This window comes from Phytophthora infestans, genomic scaffold, assembly GCF_000142945.1.
Source record: "Phytophthora infestans T30-4 supercont1.27 genomic scaffold, whole genome shotgun sequence".
In the NCBI taxonomy this organism is placed as follows: Eukaryota; Oomycota; class Peronosporomycetes; order Peronosporales; family Peronosporaceae; genus Phytophthora; species Phytophthora infestans.
This window is the reverse complement of record NW_003303732.1, coordinates 1,100,649-1,116,843: the sequence shown is the minus strand read 5'-3', so window position 1 is coordinate 1,116,843 and position 16,195 is coordinate 1,100,649. Positions and strand designations below refer to the sequence as shown.

Below are 16,195 nucleotides of genomic sequence, written 5' to 3'. Positions count from 1 at the left end.
TATCCGACATCTTCCTCTTCAGTTAAGGTCTGGGCGACCGTGTGTGGAACTCTGTTACCCACCCTGAGCACACTATTGTCAGTGTTCGTGACAGCTGCAGCTGTCTGCGGAACTAAGTTACCCGCTTGTGGACCTAAGTTACCCACTTGGCCAGCGCCTTCTCTGGGCGCTGCTACCATCCAAACATCCTCGGAGTCGTCATATACGTCGCCGACCCCCTAGCATCTGCCGGATGCTTCGGTACCCTGGCAACCCTTGCGGGCGCCCCGGGTCCTGACAGAGGTGGGAACATGACTCACCAATGCTCTGTCGGACTGCGCAGGGCGGCTGACACCGATTGCCTTGCCTCGCCAGTCGATCCAGGGCTCGTGCTTCTCAAGCCAGGGCATGCCCAGGATCATATTGTAAGGATCTATGTCGAGAACCGTCAACTGCTCGAGGCTGTCAAAGTCTTCAAACTTTACGGCCAGATCCACTTGGACGTTGGGGACAGTGACGACCTTCCCATCGGCCAGTCGTACTGACACCGTCCCGTTGCCCTTGCTTTCTCTCAAAGCGTCGGACAGCTTGTTGCTATTACGAGCAGCTGTCTGGCGGCGTGCGAAATTCTTCGACGCCCCAGAATCGATCAAGATTCTAAAGGGATGATCGTATCCCCGTCCACATCCGTGTACTACGAGCAACCCGCCACTGCTGTTTGTCGATTCGAGAGTGCGAAGATTCTCAGGGGCTAAGTCCCCGTGGTACGCACCACCTGCGCACCCTTCACGAAGACTTAGTTCTTCCCCAGTAGGGTGCCCCGCCCCTACTGGTTTCCGGCGTTCCCCTGTCCCCGGGATCCTGGCTTCTGCCAGCGACACTTAAGGACGGGCTTGGGGAAAGACCGTCTGCGGAGTCTTTCCGCGGGACAGTCGCGCTTGAAGTGGCCCATCTTCCCGCAGCCGAAGCAGCGGATGTCACGATGTTCGGCGGACCCGAGCTCCATGAGAACTAGTCCGTTGGGGCTCGTTCGACCGGGAGTCGACATGGAACTTTCAGGCCACGCTGAGGCCGGCGTACGCGCCTGGCGATGGATGTACTCTTCCTGAAGAGCCACTTGAATTGCCTCCTCAAGGGTGTTTGACTGCACCCGTAACAGCTGAGTGCTCTCGGGGCCCACTCGAAAACCGTCCGTGAACACAGTCATCTTGATGTGTTCGTTGAGTGGGTTTCCCACTAGGGACGCCGTGAGCTCCCGTATATCTTGCACGTACTCGTGCAGCTCACGCCTCCCTTGTTTACACGAGAGGAAGCGCGAACGCTGGCGGTACTCGTAGTTCGCCGGGAGGAACGCGGCTCGGAGCTGTTCACACAGCTGAGCCCAGGATGTGAAACATCCAGGGGATGTTGCTTCCCGTGTGTACACCCAACTCTTAGCACGGCCGCTAAGGCTGGAGAGTGCAAAAGCAACACGAAGTTGCTCGGTCGAGATCAGAGCCGCGTCCATCGCGAGCTCTACTTCTTGGACCCAGAAGTGAAGGTTCTCACCTTCCATCCCTTCATACGGCTTAACCTTCAGCCGTATTGGCTTTGGGTGAGGCGGATTCGCTTCCGCCACTGAAACCTGCAGGTTCTCCCGCACATGCGCGATGAGCCCCTGCTCGTACGCGTCAAACGCTTTGACGCGCTCGAGCTGCTCAGCCGGTGTTGACACCACCAGGCTCTGCGGGGCCTCCAACCCGAAGATGCCTGCCATCTTCCGAACCGAGTCGAACTGTGAGTCGTTCATATGGGCAAGGTCGTTCCTATCCATGGCAACGAACTTCGGAGAGGTTCAGGTAGTCTACCCGCGGTGGCGTGGATTGACTACGAGTGCTACCAAGTGTGACGGGGTCCCACAGCACCTTGCGCTAGAGGAAGTTAGCTTCCGAGAGTATACAAACTCTCAGTGAACGGCAGCTCACAGGTCCCCTATTATTGAAAGGGAGCGAGGTGACCTATTTAAGGTAGAATGTAAACTGAGTATATTTATAGGTAGATTAAGCTTGGGTTAATACAAACTATAAGTCACCTATAAAAAAGCAATGTCATCAGCCATGGTTGGCTTTGGACGACCTTGGTACCTTGTACCAAATATCCCGAAGTATGACGTGTCACACTTCATGTAACTAGGGGTACCCTTATGGCTACGTACCCCGTTACAGTCCTCAAGTTCCAAATTTCGGAAAGCACATATCTCCTTGCAGCTCCTATCGCGGCTATAAAATGCGTCCTGAAGCCCTGATCCGTTCATAAGTGAGGCGCCCACCAACACTTACAGTTTCCTTCCGAATAGAAAGACTTTTTTTTGTTGCAGGAACACGCGCCAACCTTATTTCGCTTCATCTTCGTTCCAACTGAGGTAATACTGTGCTCAGCCCAAACAGTTTTTGGTACAAATCATGGGATTGGACGGCATGCGTGCTGAGCTTTTCTTTAATGTATTTGTTTAGCTACATGTACAGCTTTTGTTTGGGGCTTCTAATACTATGATAATGGCAGTCTAGGGCCAATCATCTTAATTGTATTGGTTTTGGTAATACCGAAAAATGAGGGATAAACCATTAATTCCACTTTAAAAGAATTCAGAGCTGTTTTGGGCAAGGATACCGGTAACAATGACGAAACGATTTCTCGAGGGTGTTTCCCAGTGTGAAATTCCCACCCCTATTACAAAATAAGTACGATTGTGCGGTCGTGACTCGCCCCCAATTCTGTACTGTACTTTAGAGATTGCACTAGAGTTTTGACAAACATTTCATATTGCTTCCGGTTGCTGCGTACTGCTACCAAACTGAAGCTGCGCTCTGTCAGTTCAAGTATTAATAATGCTAATAGCACTCATGTTCCTGATGTGTATTGCATCAGCTTGAGTCATTAAGTCAAAGATTCAACGTTTGACGAGCCGTCTCACAGCACATCATTGGGATAAACGACGATGTCGTCTGTTGATGTACCGGTACCATTAGGTACAATTCCATACTTTTGAAAATTACCGGTATTAAACTTTAATAATCAAAAGACTTGATAATGCTGAACGTGTCTTTGCTTATGCTTGATATCGAATACTCCAACGCGACCAGAGCGAGATGCTAACGTAGTAGAAGCAATTTCTAAACATGTATCATGGCATTCAGACAGTGTACTTCTACCTACATAGTACTGTACCTTCCGACAGGAGGTGGTACATATGTAACAGGCACCTGGATTACTATACTGGTACTCAGTAGTCATAGATGACTGGCTGAAATTGAAATGAGCCAATAAACCATAGCAGCTCTATTGATTACGGTATTCCTGTGCGCTAAGTTGACTGGCGGCACACTCCAAGTGGTGCAACTATAACAGAAGAATGCGCGTCACTACACTGCTTCTTTGGACAGCTCCCCTTGCTGGTCTCGAAGTCTCGGTAGCAGCGAAGTCCGTGCATGTTTCTCCTGACCCAAGCCACACGTCAATCGCGAGGCTGCTACGGAGCAACACACAATCAGACGAAGAGGCAAGGCTCGCTATAAACTTCTCTGGCGCTAATAAACTTTTAGCGCCAGTAAAATGGACCGGGTCCAAGATCAAGGGAGCTGTAAAAGCCGAGACGTTGCGTCTTCAAGGCAAAACGGCCGACGAAGCCTTCGCGTTACTCAAACTTGACCAAGCCGGTGACAAACTTTTGGATCACAAACAGTTCAGCAAATGGGTCTCCTTTATGAAAAAGAGCACCAAGCAATACCCTCAAGTCGAGATGGTAAAAACGTTGACAACAAAGTACAGTGACGACGCCTTGGTAAAGATGCTGGAAGCTGGCAAGCAAGTGAAAGCCACGAATAAAATATCGAGAGAACTTCAGTTTATCCAGATGACAGGTTGGATGCAGCAGGGAAAATCTATGGGCGACGTCATCAAGCTGCTAAAGCTCGGTGGCGGTATGGACAAGCTCCTTGTGAACCCGAATTTACCTATCTTGGAGACGTACATTCACGTATTTAACAAGTTCAACGCTGGGAGACAGACGAGCGTGATAAAGGAACTGATGGGGTTCCACACAGAAAAAGTCGTCTCGACAGCGCTCCAAGCGGCGAAGAAATCTCCGGAAACAAACGCAATAGCAACCAAGCTGCAAGCGGCACAGTTTAGATATTGGTTTGACAATAAAGTGAAGCCACCCAAGATCTTTGGAATGCTGGACATGAAGAAATCAACGTGAACGACGAACCCAGATGCGCAAGTTTGGCGCGATTATAATGCGTTCTACTGGCTTGAAGTGAAGAAAATCGCTGCGGCGGCGAAGTCTTGATTTGTGCAGCATTGGAGATTTTACGCCGCTTTCACGCTCTGAACGACTGTACAATATTGTTTAGAAAGGAATGCGTACAGTACCGCAACAACCTGTGAGATGCTATCCTGCTACTGTGAGATGCTACTTGCTACGGTCTGCCAGTGTCCAGTGCCAGACGTCATTGCCACAGCCCAAGACACTGGCAATACCAGTACTACCGATCCAACCTACAATCCTACGCGTGTCTATGCATGTACTGCATCCCGGCGTACCGGTCTGCAACGCGCTCACGTGCGAGCGGCGTGCGGAAGATACCAAGGACTGTATGAAGGACGACATTGGTGGCGGTGAGCAACTGCAACTGCGTTGCAGGTGATGGTGAACTACTTAGCTTTCTATAGACTATCTTAGACTGAGTATGTGCTAATCTAACTTTGCGGAACATGGAGGTTCAGGTGCTGGCAGCTCTCACTCTCACAACTGCTTTTGCTGTGCTGCGTGCACAACGAGTGAGAGGCAGCAAGCACCAGAACTCCGTGGTCCTGTCGTGGTACTTTGCCCGGCACTCACGTGTCTTACATTCTATTCCTACTTGCTCTACACCTACTGCCCTACAAGTCTGTGCTTATGGCACCTACGTTACGTAGTGATAGAAGGTCGGAGAGCCCGGTGACGCGCCGTGCGTCATCTCAGGTTATGAGCCCAATTAGGGCGCAGCGCTCGACTGACGTGGACTCTGGTGTTGAAAACACACAAGAAGAAGTTTTGACGAATCAAGGAGGAGATTCCCCGGGACTGGTCGAAAGACTGAATGGCCCGGATGATGCGACATTATCGCAATCTGATGCTGAGCGACTAATTCGCTCATTGGTCGGAATTACTGGTGGGCGACCGTTGCTTCGAGTGTTACTCGAAGGTATGCAGAATTCGAACACAATCGAAGAAACGGGGCCAGTTGAAAAATTCGCCCCCTTAGCCTCCACAAGGATCGGTTGGCAGTGGACGAAGCTACACGAGCCGAGGAGAGAGCAGCCTGGACAACATGAACCCCGGTGGTCGGTACGACGACAAGGAGCTGTCCGACCACACCAAGGCGTTGGGCAACTCCGCAAGCATTGTGTTGCCTAAGCTTCACAAGAAAGAAGACTACAAAGCGTGGCGAAGCGAGGTGCCGTTGCACTTCGAGACGCGCTCGCTAGGCGACATTACGTATGGAGGAGGGCGATATGACGAAGAGGAAGGTCTACGTCGCCCTAAGTATCATGAGTGGTATGCGACGCGAAAGACCAAGGCGTTCTCCGCGTTGGCCCTATCTCTATCTGTGGACTTACGCATTACGTTCAAGATCGATGAGATAAGAGACAACATGGACGCGGCAGCAATGCTGTATTCAACGATTACCAAACACTTTGAGGCTGGAGACGGCATCAACCCTGACTACTTGCTACAGGACTTGGTGACTCGCCGATTACAACCGAACGAGTCCGTTACTGCGTACGTGGAGAACATCGGACGAAAGGTGACACTCCTGCGTCAAGGAAATGGTGAATTTGAAGAATGGCAACATGCAAGCCTACTTCTATCAAACTGCGTGTTGGTATTTCGAGATCTCGCGCGTGAACACGCAGACTGAATCAACCAACACGACCGACGTGGCCTAAAGCTGTCCGAGGTATTGCAGCGCCTGCGTTCTGCTGAACATCAGCGTGATCAGCTGCAACAGCAGACGAACCGGCCTACAACGCGGACAATGCAAGTCGCGCAGGTTGGTACTGGCCAAGGACAAGGACGAGGACAAGGTCAAGGCTACGGACATGGACACAACAGTGGAAGTGGACGTGAGTCTGGAAAGAAACGTGGGAAGAACCAGCGCAAGAAGGCAAAGGTTGCAGCTGAGAAGAAGCAGCACACAGCCTGTGCTAACTGCAATGGAGATGGTCACTGGTATGCAGAATGCACTGCGCAGACTGGCATGCAACTGAGACCAGACCTGGCCAAGAGACTTAAGAACAAGTTGAAGTACAAGAAGTCGCCAGCTTCCCTCATCAACTCGGTGAGACGAGTTGAAGTTGCCCAGTCTGACAGTGAGCAACGAGCCCTATTCTCGGGTCTCTCGTTGTGTGCGACGACACGACTGGCGAATAACGATGGGAACAACGATGGTGTGGCGACGGCTGCACACATGTCTCCCGTGTATTCGGTGACAACACCTGCGAGCAGTGAGGCTGAAGATGAGAATCTGGCTGAAGAGGTGAAGACGTCGGCAGTCGGACTCGAGTCCAAGTGTACACCTGCAGTACACTCGAACGTGCCAACGACACCGCAACAACTGCAACTGAGAGTTCCTGCTAACCATATGCAAGGTAGAGAGCAAGAACAAAAGGATGGACAAGTGCATACAGGACACCAAGAGGTGCAACTTGCTGTACCAGCGGCGATGAATAGCCAGTGGGAGAGTGGCTAATCGCTTGGTCCACCTCCTGCTTTGGGAACTGCACTATACTATCTGGGTCAAGGACTGATGCAGAGCTCGCAAGGACCTGGATCTGAGCTTTGGTACACCAAAGGTGGACCACAAGTGGGTCCACCTGTGCCGGGGGATGATCATTGTGGACCTAATGTTGAGCGACGCGGACGCCAAGGACCCGAGCAAGATTACGGGCGAGGATATCAGTCCAACATGAGTCCTTATGAGCTAGGACGCAGTGGATTTATACCAGGACGAGCTGACTCACTACAACTACAAGGATGGAACTACTCACCTCCGCGGAACTTCCATAGAGGAAGATCACCGCAACGTGGAAGGAGCCGCTCACCTCCGCGGAACTTTTAAAGAGGAAGATCACCGCAACGTGGAAGGAGCCGCTCACCTCCTCGGGACTTCCAACGAGGAAGGTCGCCGCAACGTAGATGGAGTCGCTCACCGCCCCGAAACCTGCAACAAGGAAGACCACCGCAGTCTGGAAGAAGTCGTTCACCGAGAGGAAGATCACTGCAGCGTGGGCGTTCGCCATTGCGTTGGCGTTCGCCACCTCGTGGTCGTAATTGGTCTGCTCGTCGTGAGCCACGAGCGAACAACCAGCCGCCAAGTCATTATGGACCCCAGCCGCAAGAGCCGTGGCGTAGTGGACCATCACCCGCGCGTGGACCACTACTGAATGATTGCATTCGTCGAAATGATCTTCAACGTCGGAACTTGTCGCCAAGTCATCGTGGAAACTCGCCTAGACACTGCGAAAATCGTGGGAATGTTGGTATCGGTGGAATTCGACAGGTGAATGCTATTGGTCGAAACCAAGGAAAGCAGTCTGATGACTCAGATTGGGTGGAGTGGATTTTGGACTCTGGCTCTCAGGCGAATGTCTGTGGAGACTTGTCTCTATTTACTACCATTCGAGAAGATCGCACCAGTCGGCTTGACTTTGCCAACGGAACATCGGAACATGCAACTATGTGTGGTTCTGTCTTGCTACGCATTGTAAACCAAACAACTGGTGAACAAGAAGATCGCCTCCTTGAGGACGTGGTCTACACTCCTAATGCAAAGGTGAACATTATCAGCCTCGGTCACTTGCAGACGGCTGGGAAGTACAAGCTGCTGTGCTCAGATGATCAGCAGTCAGCTTGGCTCTCAAAGCCAGGTACTTCGTTGAAGTTATCATGAGAGACAATATCTACCGATTGAAGGCAGAGCGAGTGTCAGGAGTGATGGTGATGGCAGCACGCAAACAAGACATGGACAGCAGAAAGACGATGGAGTTACTGCACCAACGGTTCGCTCACATGAGTATGGACACTGTGAGAGAGCTGTCGAGTAAGCTCGATGTCGGAGTAAAGATTAATGCACAAGGTCTGAGCTCCTACGAGTGTGTTGCGTGTGCTGCTAGCAAGACTAAACGGATGACTTATGCAAGGATTCCTGAACGGAAGTCTGAACCGCTCGAGATGTTGATGATGGACATATGCACGATGAATGAACCGACGGAAGGTGGTGCAACTATGTTCCTGCTAAGCATTGATGAAGCTACTCGCTTCAAGTGGGCGTATCTACTCGAACGAAAGAGTGCGGCTACACTGTACGTCAAGATGTTGCTACATCAACTTCGGACTCAGTTTCCCAAGCTCACTGTTCGGAGACTGCACTCTGATCAGGGTGGTGAATTCACCAGTAATGCGCTGAGAGATTACTGCAATGAGCATGGGATTGTGCAGCAGTTCACGAATGCTTACTCTCCTCAGGAGAATGGTGTAGTGGAGCGAGCGAATGGCACTGTACTGCCTCGCATCCGTGCTATGCTAACCGCTACACATCTTCCTAACATGCTATGGGGAGAAGCACTTCTACACATTGTTACGACACTGAATTGGCTACCAACTAAACCGCTAGGACTGGTCTCGCCATACAAGAAGCTGTACAGTGTGACACCCGATGTGGATGAGCTTCGGACTTGGGGATGTGTGGCACACGTGCGTGTCCCTCCTGAGTCCAGACAAAAGAAGGAAAAATTGGAGCCGAGAGCACGAATATCTCTATTACTTGGTTATAGTCATGATACCAAGGGCTACAAATTTCTGGATTTGAAGACAGCTCAAGTCGTGACTGCACGTGGACGAAAAACGCGATTTCACGAGGAGTTTACAAGTGACGGCACACACGTATAGCAACTCCTAGAGAACGCATATCACGATGGTGATCATCAGTTGCCCGATAGTGTTCCGGTGGCACGCATCAAGACTAGTATGGAGACGTAGCTGCCTGGTTGGAGCTCTGAGTCTTCGAATGTGACGAAGCAGCTCGAGATGGTGCCGATAGCTGATGACCTGCAGGACAAAGAGCATGAGTCCAGTGGGAGTGCGAAAGACGACTTACCTGAGGAACAAAGAGTAGAGTCGCCAGCCGGTGTAGATGCACCAGTTGAAGTTGCTGCGAACGATGAGACAAAGGAGCCACCTGCGGCACCCAAGTCTGGCAAGCGACGAAAACGAAAGACGCGAAAGAAACTTGAACCAGAAAAGAAGGAGACGAAAACTTCTGAGATTCGCGATCCAACTGTTCAACCCTGTCTCAAGCGACCTCGAAGGACGCAGAAGCCAAGCGTGCGGCTTCTTGACTATGTGGTGGGCAACGTGATGTCTATCAATATGGACATTGAGATACCGACGACCTACAAGCAGGCACGTCGGAGCAAGCATTGGCTTCAGTGGAAGGCTGCTATGCTTGCTGAACTACAGTCACTGAAACGACACAAGACATGGAAATTGGTGCCACGCGCGGCAGCCAAAGGCGTCAAGGTTATTACGTGCAGATGGGTGTTCGCTGTTTAGCGTGACGAACGAGGGCGTGTGAAAAGATTTAAAGCTCGTCTCGTGATTCATGGCTTCAAACAACAACTGGGCGTGAACTACAGTGAGACCTACGCACCGGTAATCCGGTTTGAGACGATCCGTGTTGCCATCTACTTCGCCGTTCAACGAGGATGGGAAGTTCTTCAGTACGATGTAAAGACCGCGTTTCTTTACGGGGACCTCGATGAGTTAATCTTCATGGAGCAACCACCAGGCTTTCAAACAGATGGGCCAGCGTTTGTCTGTAAGCTCTTGAAGAGCCTCTATGGACTTAAACAAGCACCGAACGTATGGAACCGAGCTCTACATGCCAAGTTGCTGACACTTGAGCTTGAAAGACTGGAGTCGGACTACGGCTTGTACGCGCTGAAGAAGGATGGAGAAGTGACTATGCTCCTAACTGTATACGTGGACGACCTATTACTAATGGGTCCACGTGAGCTGTGTGCTCGAATTGCAGCCGCGCTGCAAGAAACGTTTGAACTCACGACCATGAGAACCGTGAAGTACTTACTAGGTGTGGAGATCTTGATCAACCGACCCAGTCGACAGATTATCTACTGCCAGAAACAGTATGTACTCGAAGTACTCAAACGATTTCACATGGAGACGTGCAATGGGTGTACTACGCCTGAGGCTTTGACACCCTCAAAGGCGGTTGTTCCTGCTACGACCGAGTACCTGCCCTATCGAGAGCTGGTTGGTGCGCTTCAGTATCTTGTAAGTGCCTCAAGACCTGACATCGCACACGCAACCAGACATCTCGGGAAATACCTAGCCAGCTACGACCATACTCACTATGCGCAAGCCAAGCGGGTATTGCGCTACCTGCAGGCTACACGTGACTTTGGTCTGGTGGTGGATGTTGCGTCAGCAAGTGACCTACGTGTGGGTTGCTATTCGGATGCTGACTATGCTAATGATCCAGTTGACCGCCGCAGCATCAGTGGATACGTGACGACGATGGACAACAATGTTGTCTCCTATGCATCGAGGAAACAAGAAATCAATGCTCAGAGTACATGTGAAGCTGAGTACGTTGCAATGGCTGAAGCTACAAAGGACTTGCTGTGGCTTGCAGGGCTCTGCCGAGAACTAGTGTGGAAACATGCACTACCTGTACTACTCGGAGATAATCAGGTAGCCATCTCTCTAACGACTAAACCCGGCAAGCACAGCAAGCAAAAACACATTGACAACAAATACCACATGGTGCGGCGGAACGTGGAACTAAAACGGATCATTACGCAACACATCGGGACGGAGGACATGGTGGCGGACATCATGACCAAACCACTTGCGGTGGTCAAGTTCTCCCGATTCCGAAAGATGCTGAAGGTACTGCCTATCGTGGCAGACAGTAACATGGCCGCCACTGTAAATGAAGAGGCTACATCTGCGTCAACTGTGATGCATGATACCTTGACTGCGTCACCTGCGATGCGGTCAAGAACGACGGATTAGACATTACTGACGACGATGACATGTAGTGTGCCTGTGTGCCGACTGGAAGAACCAGTTTCGTGTGGCTGTACCACAACACTAGCATGCAATCAACTGCGCTGGACTACGGACATGTGCGATTCGAGTGGGAGACTATGCAGCTAGCAAATTACGGTGGTGGTGGCTATCGTACGACTATTCTCAGTGGTGTGTGTACGGATGAAGCAATGTGATCGCGTCGATTCGGCACTGCATCGCCGAGATCAAGTGGGAGTGTGAGATGCTATCCTGCTACTGTGAGATGCTACTTGCTACGGTCTGCCAGTGTCCAGTGCCAGACGTCATTGCCACAGCCCAAGACACTGGCAATACCAGTACTACCGATCCAACCTACAATCCTACGCGTGTCTATGCATGTACTGCATCCCGGCGTACCGGTCTGCAACGCGCTCACGTGCGAGCGGCGTGCGGAAGATACCAAGGACTGTATGAAGGACGACATTGGTGGCGGTGAGCAACTGCAACTGCGTTGCAGGTGATGGTGAACTACTTAGCTTTCTATAGACTATCTTAGACTGAGTATGTGCTAATCTAACTTTGCGGAACATGGAGGTTCAGGTGCTGGCAGCTCTCACTCTCACAACTGCTTTTGCTGTGCTGCGTGCACAACGAGTGAGAGGCAGCAAGCACCAGAACTCCGTGGTCCTGTCGTGGTACTTTGCCCGGCACTCACGTGTCTTACATTCTATTCCTACTTGCTCTTCACCTACTGCCCTACAAGTCTGTGCTTATGGCACCTACGTTACGTAGTGATAGAAGGTCGGAGAGCCCGGTGACGCGCCGTGCGTCATCTCACAACCGACATTGGTATAATAGACACAGGATAATATCCGAATAATAATGTTAGATTTTGAAACTGCGGAATGCAGCACAAAACAAGTCATCGCACTCTTTGGTACTACATGTAGTAGTAATTTCTACTAGGAAAATAGGTTTTTTTGGGACTTGGTGCTTCAGGACCAAAACAGGTTTTGGTGTACGATAGAACTATTGCACTCTACGCCAGAGCTATTGCACTCGTCACTCATGACTCCTTGTCGGCAACAATTTGTTGCTGCTAGGAATAAAAATTATAGGCAAAATGTAGTATTTTACTTTTCGACTTCTGCCTCATTGCATGAAGCCACTTGCCACTTTACACCACCATACGTTGTGGCTCCATTTATCGTCGCAGTGTTCCAGTTTGCATGGAGACACTTTATCAGGGTAACCATTTTTCAGCCGCGTGCGGAGCCACTTAGCCATTTCAAGCCCCCCCCCCCCAACAAAAAAAGTTTGTATCTGCAAATACGAATGTATTTTATATAGTTAGTTAGAAAGAAAACATTGCCACCCATGGATGTTGATGCGGTCCAGCTGGGGGTGCATAATAAAGTGTAGCTGGGGGGGGGGTCTTGTATTGATGCATGTAGAGCTAGAAATAAAATCTAAAAAGAAATGAGAAATGGACCAATCATCGTCGTTCTGTTTCTCGTTAACACAAGACAAGAATTAGAAGCCCTCCACGGTCGCATTAGTGCTCTATCCTCAGCTTAGAGGGAAAAAAAACTACATGTATGGAGCTCGAGATTAGGGAAATAGGGCTAAATGCTGTATGTCTTTTCCATTCCGCTGACCCCCTTCACCGAAGGGAAGGCTTCAGCGCATGTATTAATACATCTTGATACAGCTGAACCTTTCTCCACGTTGCGACCATTGACTCACAGGTAGCTCGACTTGATCGTAATTCTTCCTGTGACGATGCTACTCACCACTGAAGTATAGCAGGTGGTGGTGTGGCGGAGTGGAGGGGGTAGTTTTATAAACAATCATGTCGCCCAATCTTCAAATATGGGTACCTCGACCTCGAGCGCCTCTCCCTCAACTGGGCACCTCGAGCGGCCGTCGTTCCCAGTAGATAACAGTCTCAAAAAGTGTGTCTTAGCGTATGGTGCTTGATTTCGCATAAAATCTAATTTTATGCGAATTCCATGCCTTATTCCGGAAAACATGATTCTTATGCTTGTTTTTTTGCATTTACCCTGCTGTTTTTAGTATTTTCGCATCTCATGCTACTTCTGGTATAAGTACGATCCTATGAAATACAGTTGGCTACATTTGTGACCCAAAAATTAAATTATGGAGGCTTCTACCCCAAGATTCAACGACACCTGGGTCTGCCTATACCTTAGTTATGAATTACTCTTTGTTATCAATACCGGTACACTATTGTACTGGCGAGATGAAATGCACCACCATTTTTTTGTTTTGCTCATAAATACAAAAGTAATTATCGGATTAATGCCGGCAGACCCGCAATGGAAACAGGGTAGCACAGAGATCACAGACAAACACACGTTGTTTGACTTTCTTGTCTTTTATTAAAATGGTGGAAGCTCAAACGTCTGCGGGAAATTGATGCTGATCATGCATGCACAGAACATTTCTTGCGATATTTAATAAACAAAGAAGCCTAAAGTGACAAGCTTTACGCCAGAATGCAGCTTGGAATGCAACGCATCTGCAGAAGTTGGTTTTAGCTACAGGAGCAGCGTAGGGATTGCTGCATGCAGTGTTAAACGCATCGCCGACAGCCCCACTTCCTAGGATCAAATGTGCATAAAAATGAGTAAAAAGGGCATTGTTGATTGTAATACTAAAGTTTGTAAGGACCAAAACATCTGATGCCGTATGTCAAGAACATAGCCTCGATTTTTTGGGCGGAACGAAAGACACGCACTTTTCGATTAAGTGTAGCATGTGAATTTGAGCAGATATTCAAGGATGATTATGACTACTTAAGAGAAGAAATCATTATCTTTCCAACAAAAAAAAGCTCATATAAATTGGGTAATTGGGTGAGAAGTTGTGAAGGGGCAATGTTTGGTGTTGCATTTCATCTCGCCAGTACAATATCAGGTACTCTACAAGTGCAAATACAGCAGCGAGACACTTCATCTTCCTCACTTTCCAACTTGCCAATGAGGTTGGAGGTCTCGTCCTCCCACTGTCGGTTGAGGCGGTCGAACACTTGGCTGGCTGTACTGGGCATCTTGGTAATTGACAAGTGAATCTGAGCTTCCTCTCTGTGCTTTGACTTTTTTCCAAATTAAATGGCCAGGATTTCGCGAAAACCAGATATATTATAGATAATACGATGTCGCACTAGCTTCAGATACATATTTTTGCCAATGATACCACGCTGTTATGTATACTTGAATATTACAGCTGCAGCCTAGTTATATTAAAAGTGATTGAGCTATATGCGAAAATATCGCAGCTTAGAATTATTAAGGCGTTTTAAATTTGAAACTGTATTGTTTGCGCCAGATAGCGTTGTATCGTGAGCAAATACTGCTATATAAGGTACATGCACATAACTGACAAAAAATTCACTTTTTTAGCCTGTGGCCTAGTATTCGTGTGTGAAAGTCAGAGCTCGCAAAAGCCAAAGTTCGGATTACCCAGCCCATCTATCTGCGATACGGGTGAGCTGGGTCATTTCGTCCGCTACGCATTTCGAACGGCATCTTGTGGCGATTTACTCTGCTTGAAGTGGCCCGATGAGAAGTATCCACCGGAGGCTTCCCGAGCCCAGGCTTCTTTGAATGGACATTGTCGTGCTTATATTGGAACACACGTCCGTAAGAACGAGCACCATGCACTGGTGGAATGGCTATTACGCCATTCCAATATTATGCTGGCTATTGAGAATGGAGCACGTGTGGACTCAGCTGGAATAAACTCCAACAACCCGAAGCATAACACGCCAAATTTTAGGTTCTCACAATTTTTTTTCATCTGGTACTTCTATGACGGTTTCATCTTCACTTGAAAACCAGAGAATCAGTTTGACAAGTACAGGTTTTCAGGTCGTTCTGGAGCTCGGCTCTTCGTTGAAAGATCGCGAACGAACATGTTCGGACGTTTCAAACATATCATCACGGTCTCAAATGAACCATTTTAACCTCAATAACCGGGTTCTCGAGCTCGAGGTCTTACCAGTTCGCGATAGTTCGGGGGAATCGTGGACCAATTTTTTTCGCAAGACCTCTGGTACTGAACACGCTTCGTATAGTACCACGCACCGGTGAGTCGAAAGGCTGAGGTTACACACAAAGTAATCTGCATTCGCTGTGGCACTGGTGAGTAAGAAAGTTGCATGATGCAAGAAGAACAATTTTAAATGATACTTGCGACTCTTATCTGGATAGTTGGGAAGCATGTATCCAGATTGAAAAGATTTATCCTTTTCTACTTGCAGTGTTCGATAGTAGAAGCATATCGTCTAAACGCTAGCGTCCTATGGATGAAGCGGAACTTCCGCACTGACGTCGGTACTTTTATTTTAGTTTTTTCAGAGTAAGTTCAAATAGAATTCCTCATGATTTGACAAGAAAGAAATCTTTGTCGGGGTCAGTGAGCGGTGAAGTTTTTGTCCATGCGTCTTAAGTTTCCCATTATCGCCCACGGATACACAATTCTTACAAACGACAAGTTCTTCCCCGCCGAAACGAGCGCGGTGTCGTCTCGCCGTCTTGACGCCGCGAGACTGACTGACGTACGAGGCGATTCCCGCTCAAACGTGGCTAGGACGCCTTCACTTCCTTGAGCCTCGACAAAGACGACACAACGGCAAAGCCAAAGGCAGTGCCCACCGACGTGATACCGTAGACCTCTTTGTCCGCAACGCGAGTCTCACCGGATAAGGCTCTCCGGATAAAGTGAGACCGATCGCCTGGGACCCCACCGAGTATCGTTCCGAATAGAAAGTCTCTTTGTCCACGTAAGAAACTTTAGCTGCAGAATAAAGTTTCTGCTTCTTTTTTTCTGGACTAAAGAAAACTGTAGTCGCCCTCCGAGCACTAGATTCAAGTAGTCTGCACCGTCGCAAAATGGATTCTCTTGCACGGCTTTCACTGAAAGCTGAAAGTTTCAGTCAGGAAAACCTGACACGGATAATTTGCTTGAATCGTTATCGCCGACGATCAGAATGCTTGCCGTTGTTGCTTCATCCGCACACAATCCTCTTTGGGAGTGGTACAGTATCCCAAATAGTGATACCCTCTAGCTAAG

General features: G+C 49.2%; 1 protein-coding gene across 1 annotated transcript; it reads left to right on the top strand.

Moving 5' to 3' along the window:
- Positions 1–3,370: 3,370 nt before the first annotated feature.
- Positions 3,371–4,219, top strand: PITG_12761 (secreted RxLR effector peptide protein, putative; the record flags this gene model as incomplete). The annotated part of the gene is made up of 1 exon (XM_002900103.1): positions 3,371–4,219. The coding sequence occupies one exon, from the start codon at positions 3,371–3,373 to the stop codon at positions 4,217–4,219; it is 849 nt and encodes a 282-aa protein (XP_002900149.1).
- Positions 4,220–16,195: the final 11,976 nt, after the last annotated feature.